Genomic DNA, 16052 nt, shown 5'->3' on the forward strand with positions numbered 1-16052 from the left:
TACTGCAGCACACCTTGCGGGCTGCTGCAGCAGTCTGTGGCACGTTATTTAATTGTCAGCCATTTTTCTGTTAATGCGATTTAGTGCTAGATTGACCACCAGAGGGCATCTTGGAGAAGCATTTGATAGTCTTCCATGTTGGCATTACCAGAGAGTTTAAAACCTTTTTTGTAATAACATAGTATATGGGATTGATTTTAAGAAATTTGGCTTAATTCATTTTAATATTATGGTGTTTCTATTCCGAAAAAGAAAAAAAAACTCTCAGGGTTTCCATTGGGATGGAATGGAAAATATGGAGCTGAACAATGTGAAGGTCGAGTAGGCTACAGCATAAGAGGATTAGAGGATTCTACATGTTTTGCCTTCATGAGACAACTTTGTTCTAATATTTATGTAAATCAGTTATATTTATTCCCATAGTGATTTGTCATGCTTTTACATTTGGATAATAAAGCATTTAAAGCATTTTGAAGATGTAATCCACCTGCATTTGTTTATTAGGCAACTGTGCAGTCTGACAAGTAAACATAGCCTACAATACATAATGTAGTAAACATGGGAAAGTGCCTAATTCCTTACATAAGGGAGAGCAGGCCATGTCTGTATTAGAGAATGAGGGCACGCGGGAGACTGGGATTCAATTCCCCGATGGGGAGGAAGGAGTAGGCTGTCCTTGTACATAAGAATTTGTTCTTAACTGATTCCATATGTGTTATTTCATAGTTGTGATGTCTTCACTATTAATCTACAATGTAGAAAATTGTACAAATAAAGAAAAACCCTTGAACGAGTAGATGTGACCAAACTTTTGACTGGTACTGTATATAAACAAAATATAAACAATATGGACTATAGTCAAACGGCTGATGTTACCTTCATACACGGCTGAGAAGCCCTTGCCCACCCAATTGCTGCTGCTCCTGAACTCTATCCATAGCCGACTATCCGTGGAAACGATAGGGCCAGGTAGACTGTCCCCACAGTAACGGCCTGATGCAAAAGATAAAACAAAAACACCACAACAACTCCAGGGTAATGACGTATAACAACACTGAGATAGGCAGCTCCTGGGCTGAGATTCATTCCAATCTGAGTTAGATCCACCTTATTGTGCGATTTACATTTAAAGGTCATTTCCGATGGTGCCGACATGTGCAAAGTTGACTGTGAATGCGGTCTCTGTGAATGAGGGAACGCTGTCTTTAAAAGGTGCATAGCTGGAAAGGGGCGATTGGGTTGAATCCGAGGAATAGTTTATCACTATTACACAGACAGCTGGCAATGTCTGATCTTTATGCATCAGTCTATTATTCTGAACATATTGTACATTCCAACCATTCTAACATTTTTCTGCTCTAGGATTTAAAAATCTCAGGTGAAAATTAACTTGATTGGATGTTTTCTGAGAGTTATTGGCAGATGTAGATAGCAGACCTCTCTGGAGAGTTCTCTATGGATAGGTTCGACTCTAAATCTTTTTCCAAGTAAAGACCTTTCAGAGGGGCTTTTCTCCCGAACCCGTCTCGGACCTCCACATGGTCATACCAGCACAAGTGACTCCTGTAGAGGTCCATAGCAGTAATGTTCAGAATTATCTGTGTGTGAGCGAGAGAGAGAGAGAGACAGGCAGACAGACAGACAGACACAGACACGCAGACAGACAGAAATGAAGATAGGGAGAGATAAAAGAAAGGTGTCATGACATTGGCCTGGGGGATAGGTTTATGACAGTCATAAATACCTCTTTCCCCATTTTTCTTCTCTACCCTTCTGAGGTAAAAAAAAAAAAAAAAAACTTGGTCAACATAGAGATTCTGGGAACATCAGTAGGTGGGGGGAAATTAACTATATTCTGGTAATCCGAACAATTGAACATATGTGGTGGTACTTAAAACCTCTTGGTGTTAGGGGGCAGTATTTCCATTTTTGGGAAAAAAAACATTCCCGTTTTAAACGGGATATTTTGTCAGGAAAAGATGCTAGAATATGCATATAATTGACACCTTTGGATAGAAAACACTCTAACGTTTCCAAGACTGTAAAGATATTGTCTGTGAGTATAACAGAACTGATGTTGCAGGCGAAAGCCTGAGAAAAATCCAATCTGGAAGTGCCCCAGGTTTTGAAAGCGCTGCGTTCCAATGACTCCCTATTCAGCTGTGAATGTACCATCAACGAGCTTACACTTTCTACGTATTCCCCAAGGTTTCTACAGCATTGTGACATAGTTTTACGCATTTCTGTTGAAGAATAGCCAAATTGTGTAAGTGGTCACATGGTGGCTCCGAGAGAGATTCTCGCGTAAAATACAGAGGTAGCCATTATTCCAATCGGTCCTAGTGAAAAACGATTTGTCCCAACGGATAGATTATCGAATAGATATTAGAAAAACACATTGAGGATGGATTCTAAACAACGTTTGCCATGTTTCTGTCGATATTATGGAGCTAATTTGGAATATTTTTCGGCGTTGGGGTGACCATAATTTCAGGCGTTTTCTCAGCCAAACGTGAAGAACAAACGGAACTTTGGCTGTCTACCTGGGAGTCTCGTGAGTGAAAACATCCAAAGTTCATCAAAGGTAAACAATTTAATTTGATTGCTTTTCTGATTTCCGTGACAAGGTTGCCTGCTGCTAGCAAGGCATAATGCTATGCTAGGCTATGATAAACTTACACAAATGCTTGCATTTGTCACGGAAATCAGAAAAGCAATCAAATTAAATCTAGCGTTGGCTGTAAAGCATATTTTGAACATCTGAGATGACCGGGTGATTAACAAAAGGCTAAGCTGTGTTCCAATATATTTATATTGTGATTTCATGAGTAGGAAGATTTTCTAGGAAGATTTATGTCCGTTGCGTTATGCTAATTAGTGTCAGATGATGACAACGGTCTCGTTCACGGGATGGGGTGTCACTACAGGTTAATGAATATGATGTCAGTTCGGTTGTCATCTGAGACATTCTCATCAATGATAATATGACATAAACTCTACAGTGGAAAGTCTACACATCAGAGTTATCGGATTCACATGGAATTGTTGTTCAATTTAAATGTTTGAATGTGATTTTAGCTTCTAAAATGTGAGATGTGGGTTTTCATAAGTTAGGGCTGCTCACTCAGTGGCCAGCCCACCTGAAGAGACAGAGGTTGTAAACTATAAAATACACCCCTGTTCTCCCTTCCTATATAAGCCCTTGACGACAATAGAACTTCCTGTTCCGAGGATGTGAGGACGACGGTCCGACGTCAGAATGATTCAGATAATAACTACAGAACGAAGCCAAGAGACATTCTTCAAAGGACAAAGGACTCGGTTTGGCAACACGGTCTTCCATCTACCACCAACCTACTGAAGCGCAGCTCAGAGTAAATATTTATTGCATTTTCCTTTTCCAAATGGGCGGTAATTTAGACTGCATAAGATACTGTATTTACGATAGCACAGCTTTTTTCCTTTGTTCCTCAGTCTCCCGCTCTTTCACTCAACTCAGCCCCTTTTCCTTTGTGTAACAAGCTGTCATATCTGTTCCACCCGCTAGTGACGTTTTCCTTTATGACGTAATTTGTAATCAAGTTATGATTTAATTATGTGTACGTGTGATTAGTTAGGTATTTAGTAAATAAATGATTAAACCCAATTTTGTATTGCTGATTCAACTTGTTAGCCAGGGTTCTTGCAGATAACCAAGAATTTACAACTTTCAGATTATGAGACTGAAGTAAGATGACGATTGATATTGACTGCTATTGATGTAAAACATTACTCGGTCTTTAAGAGTTTATTCGGAAGATAACAGCTCTATAAATATTATTTTGTGGTGCCCGACTTTCTAGTTAATTACATTTACATGATTAGCTCAATCAGGTGATATTAATTACGGAGAAAATATTTTATAGAATAGCATGTCTTATCAATTAATCCGGCATAGCCAAAGACATGACAAAGGAAAGAGTAGAGTTTGTTAAGGGTAGCACAGAAAGGTAAGAGGAAATGAAGCATTTCTTCTCGAGTGATCGAGAGAGCAGCAGAATTAAATTCAGGTTGAGTTGTCAGGCAATGTAGCCAATGCACCTCACTTGAATCAAACCAGAACTATCCTCCCCTTTGTTATAGGATACCGTATATATTTTGTCAAGTGAACTGATTAGGGGTTGCAAAGTTTACCAGTAAACTACCAGAATTTTGGTATCTTTCAAGAATTTATGTAATCTATCACAATATCTCTAATGGCCCTTTTGGGTATATCAGATGAGGTGTCTGTAATCATCTCTGTCCTTATCACGTAAAATATATAAAATAATTCATTAAGATAATTTTAAAAAATGTAAGAGAATGACAACGCTGTAAAACATTGTCCTAAATACAAACCAGCAATTTTGTGATAATCATTGCTGTTTAATATGATGGTTTCAGCATGAAATATCATTTTTATTTTAATTTACACATTTTAATTTATTTTACTATGTCATTATGTATTTGTTGTCAATGTGTTGGTGTCAAACTGGTGTCGTGAAAAAAAGTCAATAGTTGGAAGAGTTGCAGAGATAATTGAAAATAATGCGATTGTTGATTAAATGCTTTTTTCATTAATTAGGCTATTTTCTTTTCAACCATATGGTCTATCTACTAGAAACTCATGGACAAAATGTGATTCCTTTCAGGAAACTAGGTGTATGTCGCACATCACTACTTGGGGCGGCATTTGAAGGTAAACACATCAAAATCAAAATGTGTGTTTTTTTGCCAGAAAAACCTTCTGAAACGTGAACTTCATGTGCCTTAATAACCAACTTGTATTCCAGCCATACATTCAAATAAAATCGTTAAATTAAGAGTTTAGATAGTTTAGCCACGGAAAAAGACAGGAACATTCATGCTAGCCATAGATTGACTGAGATAATGAATGGGCTGGACATGCCGGGAGATGTTTGGATTGGTCTGCCATTTAGCATGCTTCCGTCTATAATGAGAGCTGTTCAGTATGTGCTGACAGTCCTTTCTACCACACTGTTTTTGAAAGATATAACATTAGCCATCGAGAAATAAAAATGTTTTGCTAGTTTTGTCAACAACATTGAAGCCCTGAATTTAGCAGGTGTTATCGACAGATCAGTTGGAAAATGTGATGGGCTACTTTCTACACATGCCACATGGTTAAATGATTCAAGTCTGCCGTAAGAGTCTAGCTACATTTTCATATATAAGTTTCTAATTTTGTCAATAAGTAATTTTTATTGCAAAGCAATAAATCATACTAAAGCATACTGTTAGTTAGCTAGCAAACATTAGCTTGCTGGCTCAATAGCTAACGTTACATGTATGATCTGTGTAGTAATATTATTCAAATCAGAAAGCTAATATTAAGCTATAACTAGCAATGGAAATAGTTATCTAATATGCAGATTCATACTACAGCTATGACAATGTTTATATTGGTAGTAGTATGCATTGGGATTATGCCAGTTCGTTGTTTAGCTACATGTCTAAACAAAAGACTCCATTTCGGCCGGATTATTACATGACCCATCAAATTAGCCAGGGATTTTTATCTGGACACTTTCTGTTTTTGATATTGCTGCTATGCAAGTACCCATTTCACTGTACCATTTACACCTTCTGTACTGTATCATGTGCATGTGACAAAGAAACTTCGATATGATGTGAACTCCTAAAAAGATGGGTGGGGTTAAGGCTTAACCTGTTCAACCTATGGGGGCGCTATGTCATTATTGGATAAAAAGACGTGCCCGTTTTAAGCGCAATATTTTGTCACGAAAAGATGCTCGACTATGCATGGAATTGACAGCCTTGGAAAGACAAAACTCTGACGTCTCCAAAACTGCAAAGATATTATCTGTGAGTGCCCCAGAACTAATGCAACAGGCGAAACCACCATACAGGAAATGCCCCAGATTCTGAAGGCGCTGTGTTCCAATGTCTCCTTATATGGCTGTGAATGCGGTTTCTGTCTATTCCCCAAGGTGTCTGCAGCATTGTGACGTGTATGTCGGCATATCATTGGAAGATTGACCATAAGAGACTACATTTACCTGGTGTCCCGCCCGGTGTCCTGTGTGCGTAATTTGTAGGTCCATGCGCGTTCCATTTCTTCAGAAGAGAAAGTAAAATGCCACGATGGATTTTATCGTCGATAGATATGTGAAAAACACCTTGAGGATTGATTCTAAACATCGGTTTGCCATGTTTCTGTCGATATTATGGAGTTAATTTGGAAAAAAGTTTGCGTTTTAACGACTTAATATATAGATATTTTTTTTCCCTCCCCAAATGTGATGAACAAAACGGAGCGATTAGTCGACACAAATAATATTTTTTGTAAAAACGGAACATTTGCTATCTAACAGAGTCTCCTAACCCTCCTCATATAATTAAAGATGGACTTTGATAACTAACTGACTTGTGTGTGTGGTTTGCTCCCATGATTTGGTAAATAGAGGAAATTTCCACGATAGGGGTTGTTACTGACAAAAAGCACATGGCTGAGCTCTTTAATCACCACTTCATTAAGTCAGGATGCCTCCTTGCCTGTCCAACATTTCCTAATCTCCCACCCCTTCTAATGTGACTATCCCTGATGCTTCTCCCTCTTTTTCCCCTGCCCCACTACAAACTTTCTCTCTGCGGGCAGTGACTGAGTCCGAGGTGCTAAAGGAGCTCCTTAAACTTGACCCCAAAAAAACATCTGGGTCAGATGGGCCTATTTCTCTTTTGCCCTGTTTATCAAAAGTGTTGGAAAAACATGTAAATAATCAACTGACTGGCTTTCTTGATGTCTATAGTATTCTCTCGTGTAATGCAGTCTGGTTTCTGCTCAGGTTATGGATGTGTCACTGCAACCTTAAAATGTCCTCAATGATGTCACCATGTCCTTGATTCTAAGCAATATTGTGCTGCTATTTTTAGGGACTTGGCAAAAGCTTTTGATACGGTAGACCATTCCATTCTTGTGGGCCAGCTAAGGAGTATTGGTGTCTCTGAGGGGTCTTTGGGCTGGTTTGCTAACTACCTCTCTCAAAGAGTGCAGTGTATAAAGTCAGAATAGCTGCTGTCTCAGCCACTGTCTGTCACCAAGGGAGTACCCCAAGGCTCGATCCTAGGCCCCACACTCTTCTCAATTTACATCAACAACATACCTCAGGCAGTAGGAATCTCTCTCATCCATTTATATGGAGATGATACAGTCTTATACTCAGCTGGCCCCTCCCTGGATTTTATGTTAAATGCTCTACAACAAAGGTTTATCTACCCTTAACCTTGTCCTGAACACCTCAAAAACAAAGGTCATGTGGTTTGGTAAGGAGAATGCTCTTCTCCCCACAGGTGCGATTACTACCTCCTGAGGGTTTAGAGCTTGAGGTAGTTAAGTCATACAAGTACTTAGGAGTATGGCCAGACGGTGCATTGTCCCTCTCTCAGCATATATCAAAGCTGAAGATAAATCTAGACTTGGTTTCCTCTATCGTAATCACTCCTCTTTCACCCCAGCTGACAAAAATGAACCCTGATTCAGATGACCATCCTACTCATGCTAGATTACGACGACACAATTTATAGATCGGCAGGTAAGGGTGCTCCCGAGCGGCTAGATGTTCTTTACCATCCGGCCATCAGATTTGCCACCAATACTCCTTATAGGACACATCACTGCACTCTATACTCCTCTGTAAAGTGGTCACCTATGTATATCCGTCACAAGACCCACTGGTTGATGATTATTTATAAAAACCCTCTTAGGCCTTACTCCGCCCTATCTGAGATATCTACTGCAGCCCTCATCCTCCACATACAACACCCGTTCTGACAGTCACATTCTGTTAAAGGTCCCCAAAGCATACACATCCCTGGGTCGCTCCTCTTTTCAGTTCGCTGCAGCTAGCGACTGCAACAAACACTCAAACTGGACAGTTTTCTCAATCTCTTCATTCAAAGACTCAATCATGGACACTCTTACTGACAGTTGTGGCTGCTTTGTGTGATGTATTGTTGTCTCTACCTTCTTTCCCTTTGTGCTGTTGACGGTGCCCAATAATGTTTGTACCATGTTTTGTGCTGCTACCATGTTGTGTTGCTATCATGTTGTTGTTGTGTTGATACCATGCTGTGTTGTCATGTGTTGCTTTGTTGATGTCTAGGCCTCTTTTTTATGTATTGTTGCGTTGTCTCTCTTGTTGTGATGTATGATTTGTCCTATAGGCATATTGTATTTATTATTTATTTTTAATCCCAGGCCCTCGTCCCCGCAGGAGGCCTTTTGCAAGGCCATCATTGTAATAAAAAAAAAGAAAGTGTACTTCATAGACTTGCCTAGTTAATTAAAAGGTCAATAAAAAAAATACAAGTAAAAACAAATCAATATGAGGTCCCACAGTTGAAAATGCATGTCAAAGCAAAATCCAAGCCACGAGGTTGAAGGAATTGTCCTTAGAGCTCCGAGACAGGATTGTGTTGAGGCACAGATCTGGGGAAGGGTACCAAAATATTTATGCAGCATGGAACCACCAAGACTCTTCCTAGAGCTGGCTTCCCAGAGCAATTGGGGGAGAAGGGCCTTAGTCAAGGAGGTGACCAAGAACCCGATGATCACTCTGAAAGAGCTCCAGAGTTCCTCTGTGGAGACGAGATAAACTTATAGGACAACCATCTCTGCAGCACACCACCAATCAGGCCTTTATGGTAGAGTGGCCAGATGGAAGCCACACCTCAGTAAAAGGCACATGACAGCTCACTCAGAGTTTGCCGAAACGCACCTAAATACTCTCAGATCATGAGAAACAAGATTCACTTGTCTGATGAAACCAAGAATGAACTCTTCGGCCTGAACGCCAAGCGTCACATCTGGAGGAAACCTGGCATCATCCCTATGATGAAGCATGGTGGTGGCAGCATCATGCTGTGGAGATGTTTTTCAGCGGCAGGGACTGGGAAGTATTAGTCAGTATTGAGGGAAAGATGAACTGAGCAAAGTACAGCGAGATCCTTGATGAAAACCTGCTCCCGAGCTCTCAGGACCTCAGACTGGGACAAAGGTTTAGCTTTCAACACAACAACGACGCTAAGCACACAGCCAAGACAATGCAGGGGTGGTTTCAGGACAAGACTCTAACTGTCCTTGAGTGGCTCAACCAGAACCCAAACTTTAACCCGATCGAACATCTTTGTAGAGACCTGAAAATAGCTGTTCAGTGACGCTCCCCATCCAACCTGACAGAGCTTGAGAGGATCTGCAGAGAAGAATGGGAGAAACTCCCCGAATACAGGTGTACCAAGCTTGTAGCGTCATACCCAAGAAAACTTGAGGCTGTAATCGCTGCCAAAGGTGCTTCAACAAAGTACTGAGTAAAGGGTCTGAATACTTAAGTTAATGTGATATCTATGTTTTTTATTTCAAATAAATTATGAAAGCATTTCCAAAAAACTGTTTTTGCTTTGTCATCATGGGGTATGGTGTGTAGATTGATGAGGAAATAGAACAATTTAATACATTTTCGAGTAAGGCTGTAACGTAAACAAAATGTGGAAAAAGTCAAGGGGTCTGAATACTTTACAAATGCTCTATATGGACACAGAAAACCTCTCACAGTCAACTGCATTTATTTTCAGCAAACTTAACGTGTAAATATTTGTATGAACATAACAAGATTCAACAACTGAGACTGGACAAGTTCCACAGACATGTGACTAACAGAAATGGAATAATGTGTCCCTGAACAAAGGGGGGGGGGTCAAAATCAAAAGTACTGCAGTGCATCTCCTCTTCATGGACTGCACCAGATTTGCCAGTTCTTGCTGTGAGATGTTACCCCACTCTTCCACCAAGGCACCTGCAAGTTCACAGACATTTCTGGGGGGAATAGCCCTAGCCTTCACCCTCCGATCCAACAGGTCCCAGACGTGCTCAATGGGATTGAGATCCGGGCTCTTTGCTGGCCATGGCAGAACACTGACATTCCTGTCTTGCAGGAAATCACACACAGAACGAGCAGTATGTAGCATTGTCATGCTGGAGGGTCATGTCAGGATGAGCCTGCAGGAAGGGTACCACATGAGGGAGGAGGATTTCTTCCCTGTAACTCACAGCGTTGAGATTACCTGCAATGACAACAAGCTCAGTCCGATTATGCTGTGACACACCGCCCCAGACCGTGACGGACCCTCCACCTCCAAATCAATATCGCTCCAGAGTACAGGCCTCGGTGTAACGCTCATTCCTTCGACAATAAAAGTGAATCTGACCATCACCCCTGGTGAGACAAAACCGTGACTCGTCAGAAAAAAGCACTTGTTGCCAGTCCTGTCTGGTTCAGCGACGGTAGGTTTGTGCCCATAGGCGACATTGTTGCCGGTGATGTCTGGTGAGGAGCTGCCTTACAACAGGCCTACAAGCCCTCACTCCAGCCTCTCTCAGCCTATTATGGACAGTCTGAGCACTGATGGAGGGATTGTGTGTTCCTGGTGTAACTCGGGCAGTTGTTGTTGACATCCTGTACCTGTCCCGCAGGTGTGATGTTCGGATGTACCGATCCTGTGCAGGTGTTGTTACACGTGGTCTGCCACGGCGAGGACGATCAGCTGTCCATCCTGTCTCCCTGTAGCGCTGTGTTAGGCATCTCACAGTACGGACATTGCAATTTATTGCCCTGGCCACATCTGCAGTCCTCATGCCTCTTTGCAGCATGCCTAAGGCACATTCACACAGATGAGCAGGGACCCTGGGCATATTTCTTTTGGTGTTTTTCAGAATTTTTCATAAGTTTTCAGAATTGTGACCTTAATTGCCTAAGCCTGCAAGCTGTTAGTGTCTTAACGACCGTTTCACAGGTGCATGTTCATGAATTGTTTATGGTTCATTGAACAAGCAAGGGAAACAGTGTTTAAACCCTTTACAGTGAAGATCTGTGAAGTTATTTGGATCTTTTCTAATTATCTTTGAAAGACATGGTCATGAAAAAGGGAAAGTTAATTTTTTTGCTGAGTTCATAATAGATTAATACTGTATATATATATATATATATTTTTTTTTTAAGTTATTCAAATATAAATAACCAACGTTACAATCAATTGCCATAGATTTTCTGTCAATTACCAAAATTACCGAAGATTCTGGTAACTTTAGTAAATTACCGGTAGGTTTGCAACCCTAGAACTGATTTAACTCAAGGAGAAACTCGCTGCACAGTTGTGAACTATTTCCACAAGACAGAGTTTGACGGCTAGCCCTTGGATGTTTTCAACCCACCTTCTCTCCAGGTGTGACAGAGATCCTCCAGATACAGTGGACATAGGCTGCATATCCATTGGGATAACCAGGAGAGGAGAAGTTTCCACTACTGTCCTGTAGGCTGTCCCCACACCCTGCCCACAAAACAGCACATGGTAATAAAATAAAGAAACAGACTCTAAACACACCACAGGAATGGCATAAGCTACAATAGAGAAAGAAGGCAGTTGTCTCAACATACTGTCTCAACATGCTGTAGATTTCCTTTAGCCTCAAAAAGGAGGAACAATAACTAGCACTTGAATGGTTGCTGATTTATTGGTTGTTGAATTTGAACAACGTTGGCCATTCCTGGGGCTTGAGTTCTCCAGATTACAACAATAAACTGAATTCCAATTTCTGGAAACAAAGAAACAAAAAAACAATTAACCTCCTTTCGACGATGACAACGCAAGTCCATTCATCTACTAATGTCACAGATTTGCTGCCACGGTCTTGTCTTAGACTCAGAAAAATTAACACAGTAATCATCAGTCGTCATCTTTTGAATTAGGCAGGGGTGGTAGTAGTTAGACCTTGTGCAGGGTTTATAAGCATGTTCTCTCTGACATTTCACATGGTGAGAATTCTATACTCTTAGAAACAAAAAGAGCTATCTATAACCTAAAAGGGTTCTTTGGCTGTAGCCATAGCTGAAACCTTTGAAGAACCCTTTTGGGTTCCAGGTAAAATGGAAGGGTTCTACATGGAACCCAAAAGGGTTCTACCTGAAACCAAAACGGGTGCTCTTATGGGGTCAGCCAAAGAACCAGCAGTCAGGAGGCCTGCCAAATCGGATTTGTCTTACTTGTACACTTGTAGAGTTTGCGAGCTTGTGTGATGTCCCCTTTGCTCAGCCTTGTCCTCTGGCCAATGGGTGGCCTGACTCCATTTACATCATAGCGAGGTAGAATGGTGTCTAAGAAAATGCCTCTGTGGTTCAGACACAAACACAAACACAAACAGGGTCAATAAGAGAGACCAATAAGAGAGACCAACACCTATTCTCTCTTTACAGAACTGAAGTTTTCATTTGTATTAATGGACAAGAGGAAACTTTGGTTTTACTGCGAAAATTCAAAACCATTCATCTTAGACATTACCATCATTAACAACAGTTCAATCGAGTACAGGCTTAACTGAATGAACAGCAAAGACCGAATGCAATATGATATTTTATTAAATAGTTTGGGTAATCCTCAGCGCCAGATGATGTGATGGCATCAAACCCCAAAACAGTTGCTGAAAAACAGCAAGTATGAGAATGAGGGTAAGTTTACATACAAATACATCCCAAGATGTGGTTGGTTGAGAGAGAGGAAGGTGATCATTGCCAGAGTGAACCAATGGGTTAAACAACAAGCGTGAGGAATGTGCATTATTGTGCCGTGCTTATACAGATGTAGGATCTTAATTTGATCACTCCTTTGTTGCTCATATAATTTCCTTCACAGCAGGGAATGCAAACTTGAGGTTTTAAAAACACTTCACTCTGATCAAGCTTTAAATTTAGATAAAACATGGTGAAGGCCCAAAATTGCCAAAATGGCTGCAAATGTTTTACTTTTAAACTCGGACAAAACATAGATGCTAGTTCTACGTCCAAATAAACAAAGATATCTGCTGTTTGATCTGACAATTAATCTGGATGGTTGTACAGTCGTCTCAAAGAAAATATATTTGAAGAGCAGCTTTTCTCCATCTTTGTAACATTGCAAAAATCTGAAACTTTTTGTCCAAAAATGATGCAGAAAAGCTAAGCCATGCTTTTTAAACTTCAATATTAGACTACTGCAATGCTCTCCTCTCCAGCTACCCGGATAAGGCCTAGAATTTCTAAGCAAACAGCTGGAGGCAGGGCTTTCTCCTATTGATCTATATTTGTATGTGGTTTGGCAGTGGGCGGGGTTATATCCCGCCTGGTTGGCCCCATCCGAGGGTATCGTTGGACAGTGTCCCCTGACCCAGTCTCCAGTATCTATGCTGCAATAGTCTATGTGTCTATATGAAGACTATCCACCCCTCAGAGCCTGGTTTGTTCCTAGGTTCCTGCCTTTCTATGGAGTTTTTCTTAGCCACCGTGCTTCTATAGTACATCTGCATTGCTTGCAGGCTGGGTTTCTGTATAAGCTCTTTGTAACATCTGCTGACAACTGTGGTATACGCGGGATAAACGCGTCCATTCTATACATACCGTGGAAAAAATAAATGATGCAGCATCCTTTGTGGAGTTCACTTTTCCAAGGTAATGTACAGAATGGAGGTGTTTATCATGCTTATACCAGAGACAATAATACTAACGCACACATTTACCGGCATCATTTTTTGTTGTTGATGATATTTTCATTTTTATAAGCTTTCTCATCTTTCATTCGATTAGTTTGATATTAATTGACGCGACCCAGTTGTTCATTAATTATGTTCCATTGCCATGCTGGTGGCAATGCTGTTATCCCTTGCTTGCTAGCTAGCCAACTAACTATGGCTAACACGGTCACAACCTCTTCACCCAGTATAACAATAAAGTAGCTGCATTTGTGTTTGTTTAAACCGTTTTCTATCGACATTCATTTTGATACATCCATAACGATTAGCTGATGATGCCCGATTAGCTAGAAAAGTTTGCCTTCTCATCAGGATACTCGTCAACAATGACTGTTAATAACGAGGAGACAGCATTGCAAACTAGAAACGTGTGAGGATTTGACAGCATAGCGACAGCAGGTTCATCACTCACCTCGTTAGGTCATCAGATGCTCCAAAAAGAATATGTCTCTGCAAAAGCAAATCAATGCTACCTAGCAAAAAATGTTCCTCGTTGGACCTGCATTTACATTGTATCTTATTTCAGTTTCTGTGGTTGTTGATTTAGAATTCTGTAAGTACAGTCTGCATGTGTAAGCACATATTACATCATGATTACGAGGAGTCCCGATATCTTTTCCGACTGTCCCAATATATTTTCCAACTTGTCCCATTATTTGGTTTTAATGTCCATTCTAGAATGCCCTTGTAGCCAATCAGAAACAAGTTTTCAACAATGCTGTGGATTAACATCCACATAATAATTCACATTTCTTGTTGCTGCAGGATTTCCTGCTGTAGCAAACTGGCTCAAATTAATATCCTACATCTGTAGGCTAAGGTAAATAGGTGAATCACATTCCATACATTGCTATTAGGAAAGAGGAGAAGAAACAAGACGCTATGCTGATGATGATACGTTTGTATTCATTCCCACTACGCCCGTAGAATAGGAAACAAAGTTAATTATGTTGTGCTTACTGGATAAAGTTAAATGATCATTCAGACCAGCCTTCCTGATTGAACTTTCATAAACTACATTTTCACTGGAAAAGCAGTCATGAGTTGGGACAGCTGAGGCGCAAGCCATAATAAGATATTTTCACATGGGGTTCCTGTTTGACACTTTACTACTTTATTGAACTCCCTTTCTGTCCCTCAGTAGCCAGTTAGGGAGCTCACCATCACCAGGTTCCCATGGCGATGCACCCTTGAATGGCAGGCATGTGCAAACAGAGTGTTCTGAATGAGGGCTTTAGGCTGTGCCAAAGGGCTCTGTGGAGCCCAGCCCTGAATGCAAGAGAACAAGGCCACTCCAGCCCAGATTGTCACATACAAAGACCCAACTGGCAGCCCTATATTTACCCTGGCCCGCCTCCACGACCCTGGCCTGCAAAGTGTTGGTGGAGGTAAAAAAGTAAAACACAGAAAAAGCAACAGGGTAACAACATGCACGAGACTGAAATGAAAAGACGTCTGTCTGTCTTCTGTGAAATCATTCCAATCAGGACCCAATCGCCATGGCTTCCAGTGGTTATTTGCAGGAGAACTATGTGCTAAGTGTTAGTTTTGCTGGAAGACAACCAGTTCCTGACAGTGACATTGTTATTCTAACACGTATACTAATAAGAGGATTTATCATGCACGGGGGGGATATTGGGGGATATGGGGGATTTTTTTTTTTAAATGGCACTATTAATTTATTGTATACCAGACCACTAATATGCAGATACTTTGGAGATGCATTACTGCATAAAATGTATATTTGACCTGACTAGAATATATCAGGGGAAAAGTAAAGTACTTGTGTGAATAATACTCAACTGAAGGTCAGAATACTTTACATATTGATCCTAAGGAGTAGAATGTCCAACCAGACAGTACCTAATGAACCAAACAGAGCCTATAATTAGTCAGTTGCTTTGTACCAACCTTGAAAAGGTATTCCGTGCGTAATGCATGATGCTGTCAAAGTCGTACACTTCCCCAAGAGAGTCCACCTCCCCTGGCTCCATCTTCAGGAAGTTATACTCTTGACCTGGGACAAATGGGAAGAATCAAGATTTGACCTGTCAGACTAAAATCAGGTATTATTCAATAATTTGACTAAACAGGCAGGCAGACAGACAGAGAGAAAGAGAGAGACTTACCTGCCTGGATGTTATCTCTGATAATACTGACATGCTCATCGCGGTCGGGCCGTGTATGCTCGTGCCAGAAGCCGATCACGTGGCCCAGTTCATGCACAACGATCCCAAACTTGTCACAGTTCTTTCCTATGGAGATGGCCTGGGGACCTCCGCCCCTCCTGCCCACGTAGGAGCAACACCTGCAGAGGGAGACACAGTCTTTCAGGGGGATATGCGCTTGGGAGACAGTGGGCCTTTTCCCACAGATTGTGCTTGATTAACATTTACTTCAGTCAATTCAGCACATATACTACCTTATTACATATATTGAC

At 41.0% G+C, this 16052-nt stretch overlaps 1 protein-coding gene across 4 annotated transcripts in view; it reads right to left on the reverse strand.

The window, feature by feature from the left end:
• Positions 1-16052, reverse strand: part of LOC118375825 (bone morphogenetic protein 1-like) — a 51945-nt gene that overhangs the window by 25556 nt on the left and 10337 nt on the right. For all 4 annotated transcript variants that reach the window (XM_035762432.2, XM_035762433.2, XM_035762435.2 and 1 more), the window contains 6 exons: positions 15742-15920; positions 15524-15629; positions 12096-12220; positions 11267-11382; positions 1496-1598; positions 877-993 (listed from right to left, as the gene is read on the reverse strand). In XM_035762432.2, the coding sequence (XP_035618325.1) occupies positions 877-993; positions 1496-1598; positions 11267-11382; positions 12096-12220; positions 15524-15629; positions 15742-15920 (746 nt within the window). The remainder of the gene's footprint in view (positions 1-876; positions 994-1495; positions 1599-11266; positions 11383-12095; positions 12221-15523; positions 15630-15741; positions 15921-16052) is intronic.

The sequence above is a fragment of the Oncorhynchus keta genome, chromosome 12 (assembly GCF_023373465.1).
Source record: "Oncorhynchus keta strain PuntledgeMale-10-30-2019 chromosome 12, Oket_V2, whole genome shotgun sequence".
NCBI lineage: Eukaryota > Metazoa > Chordata > Actinopteri > Salmoniformes > Salmonidae > Oncorhynchus > Oncorhynchus keta.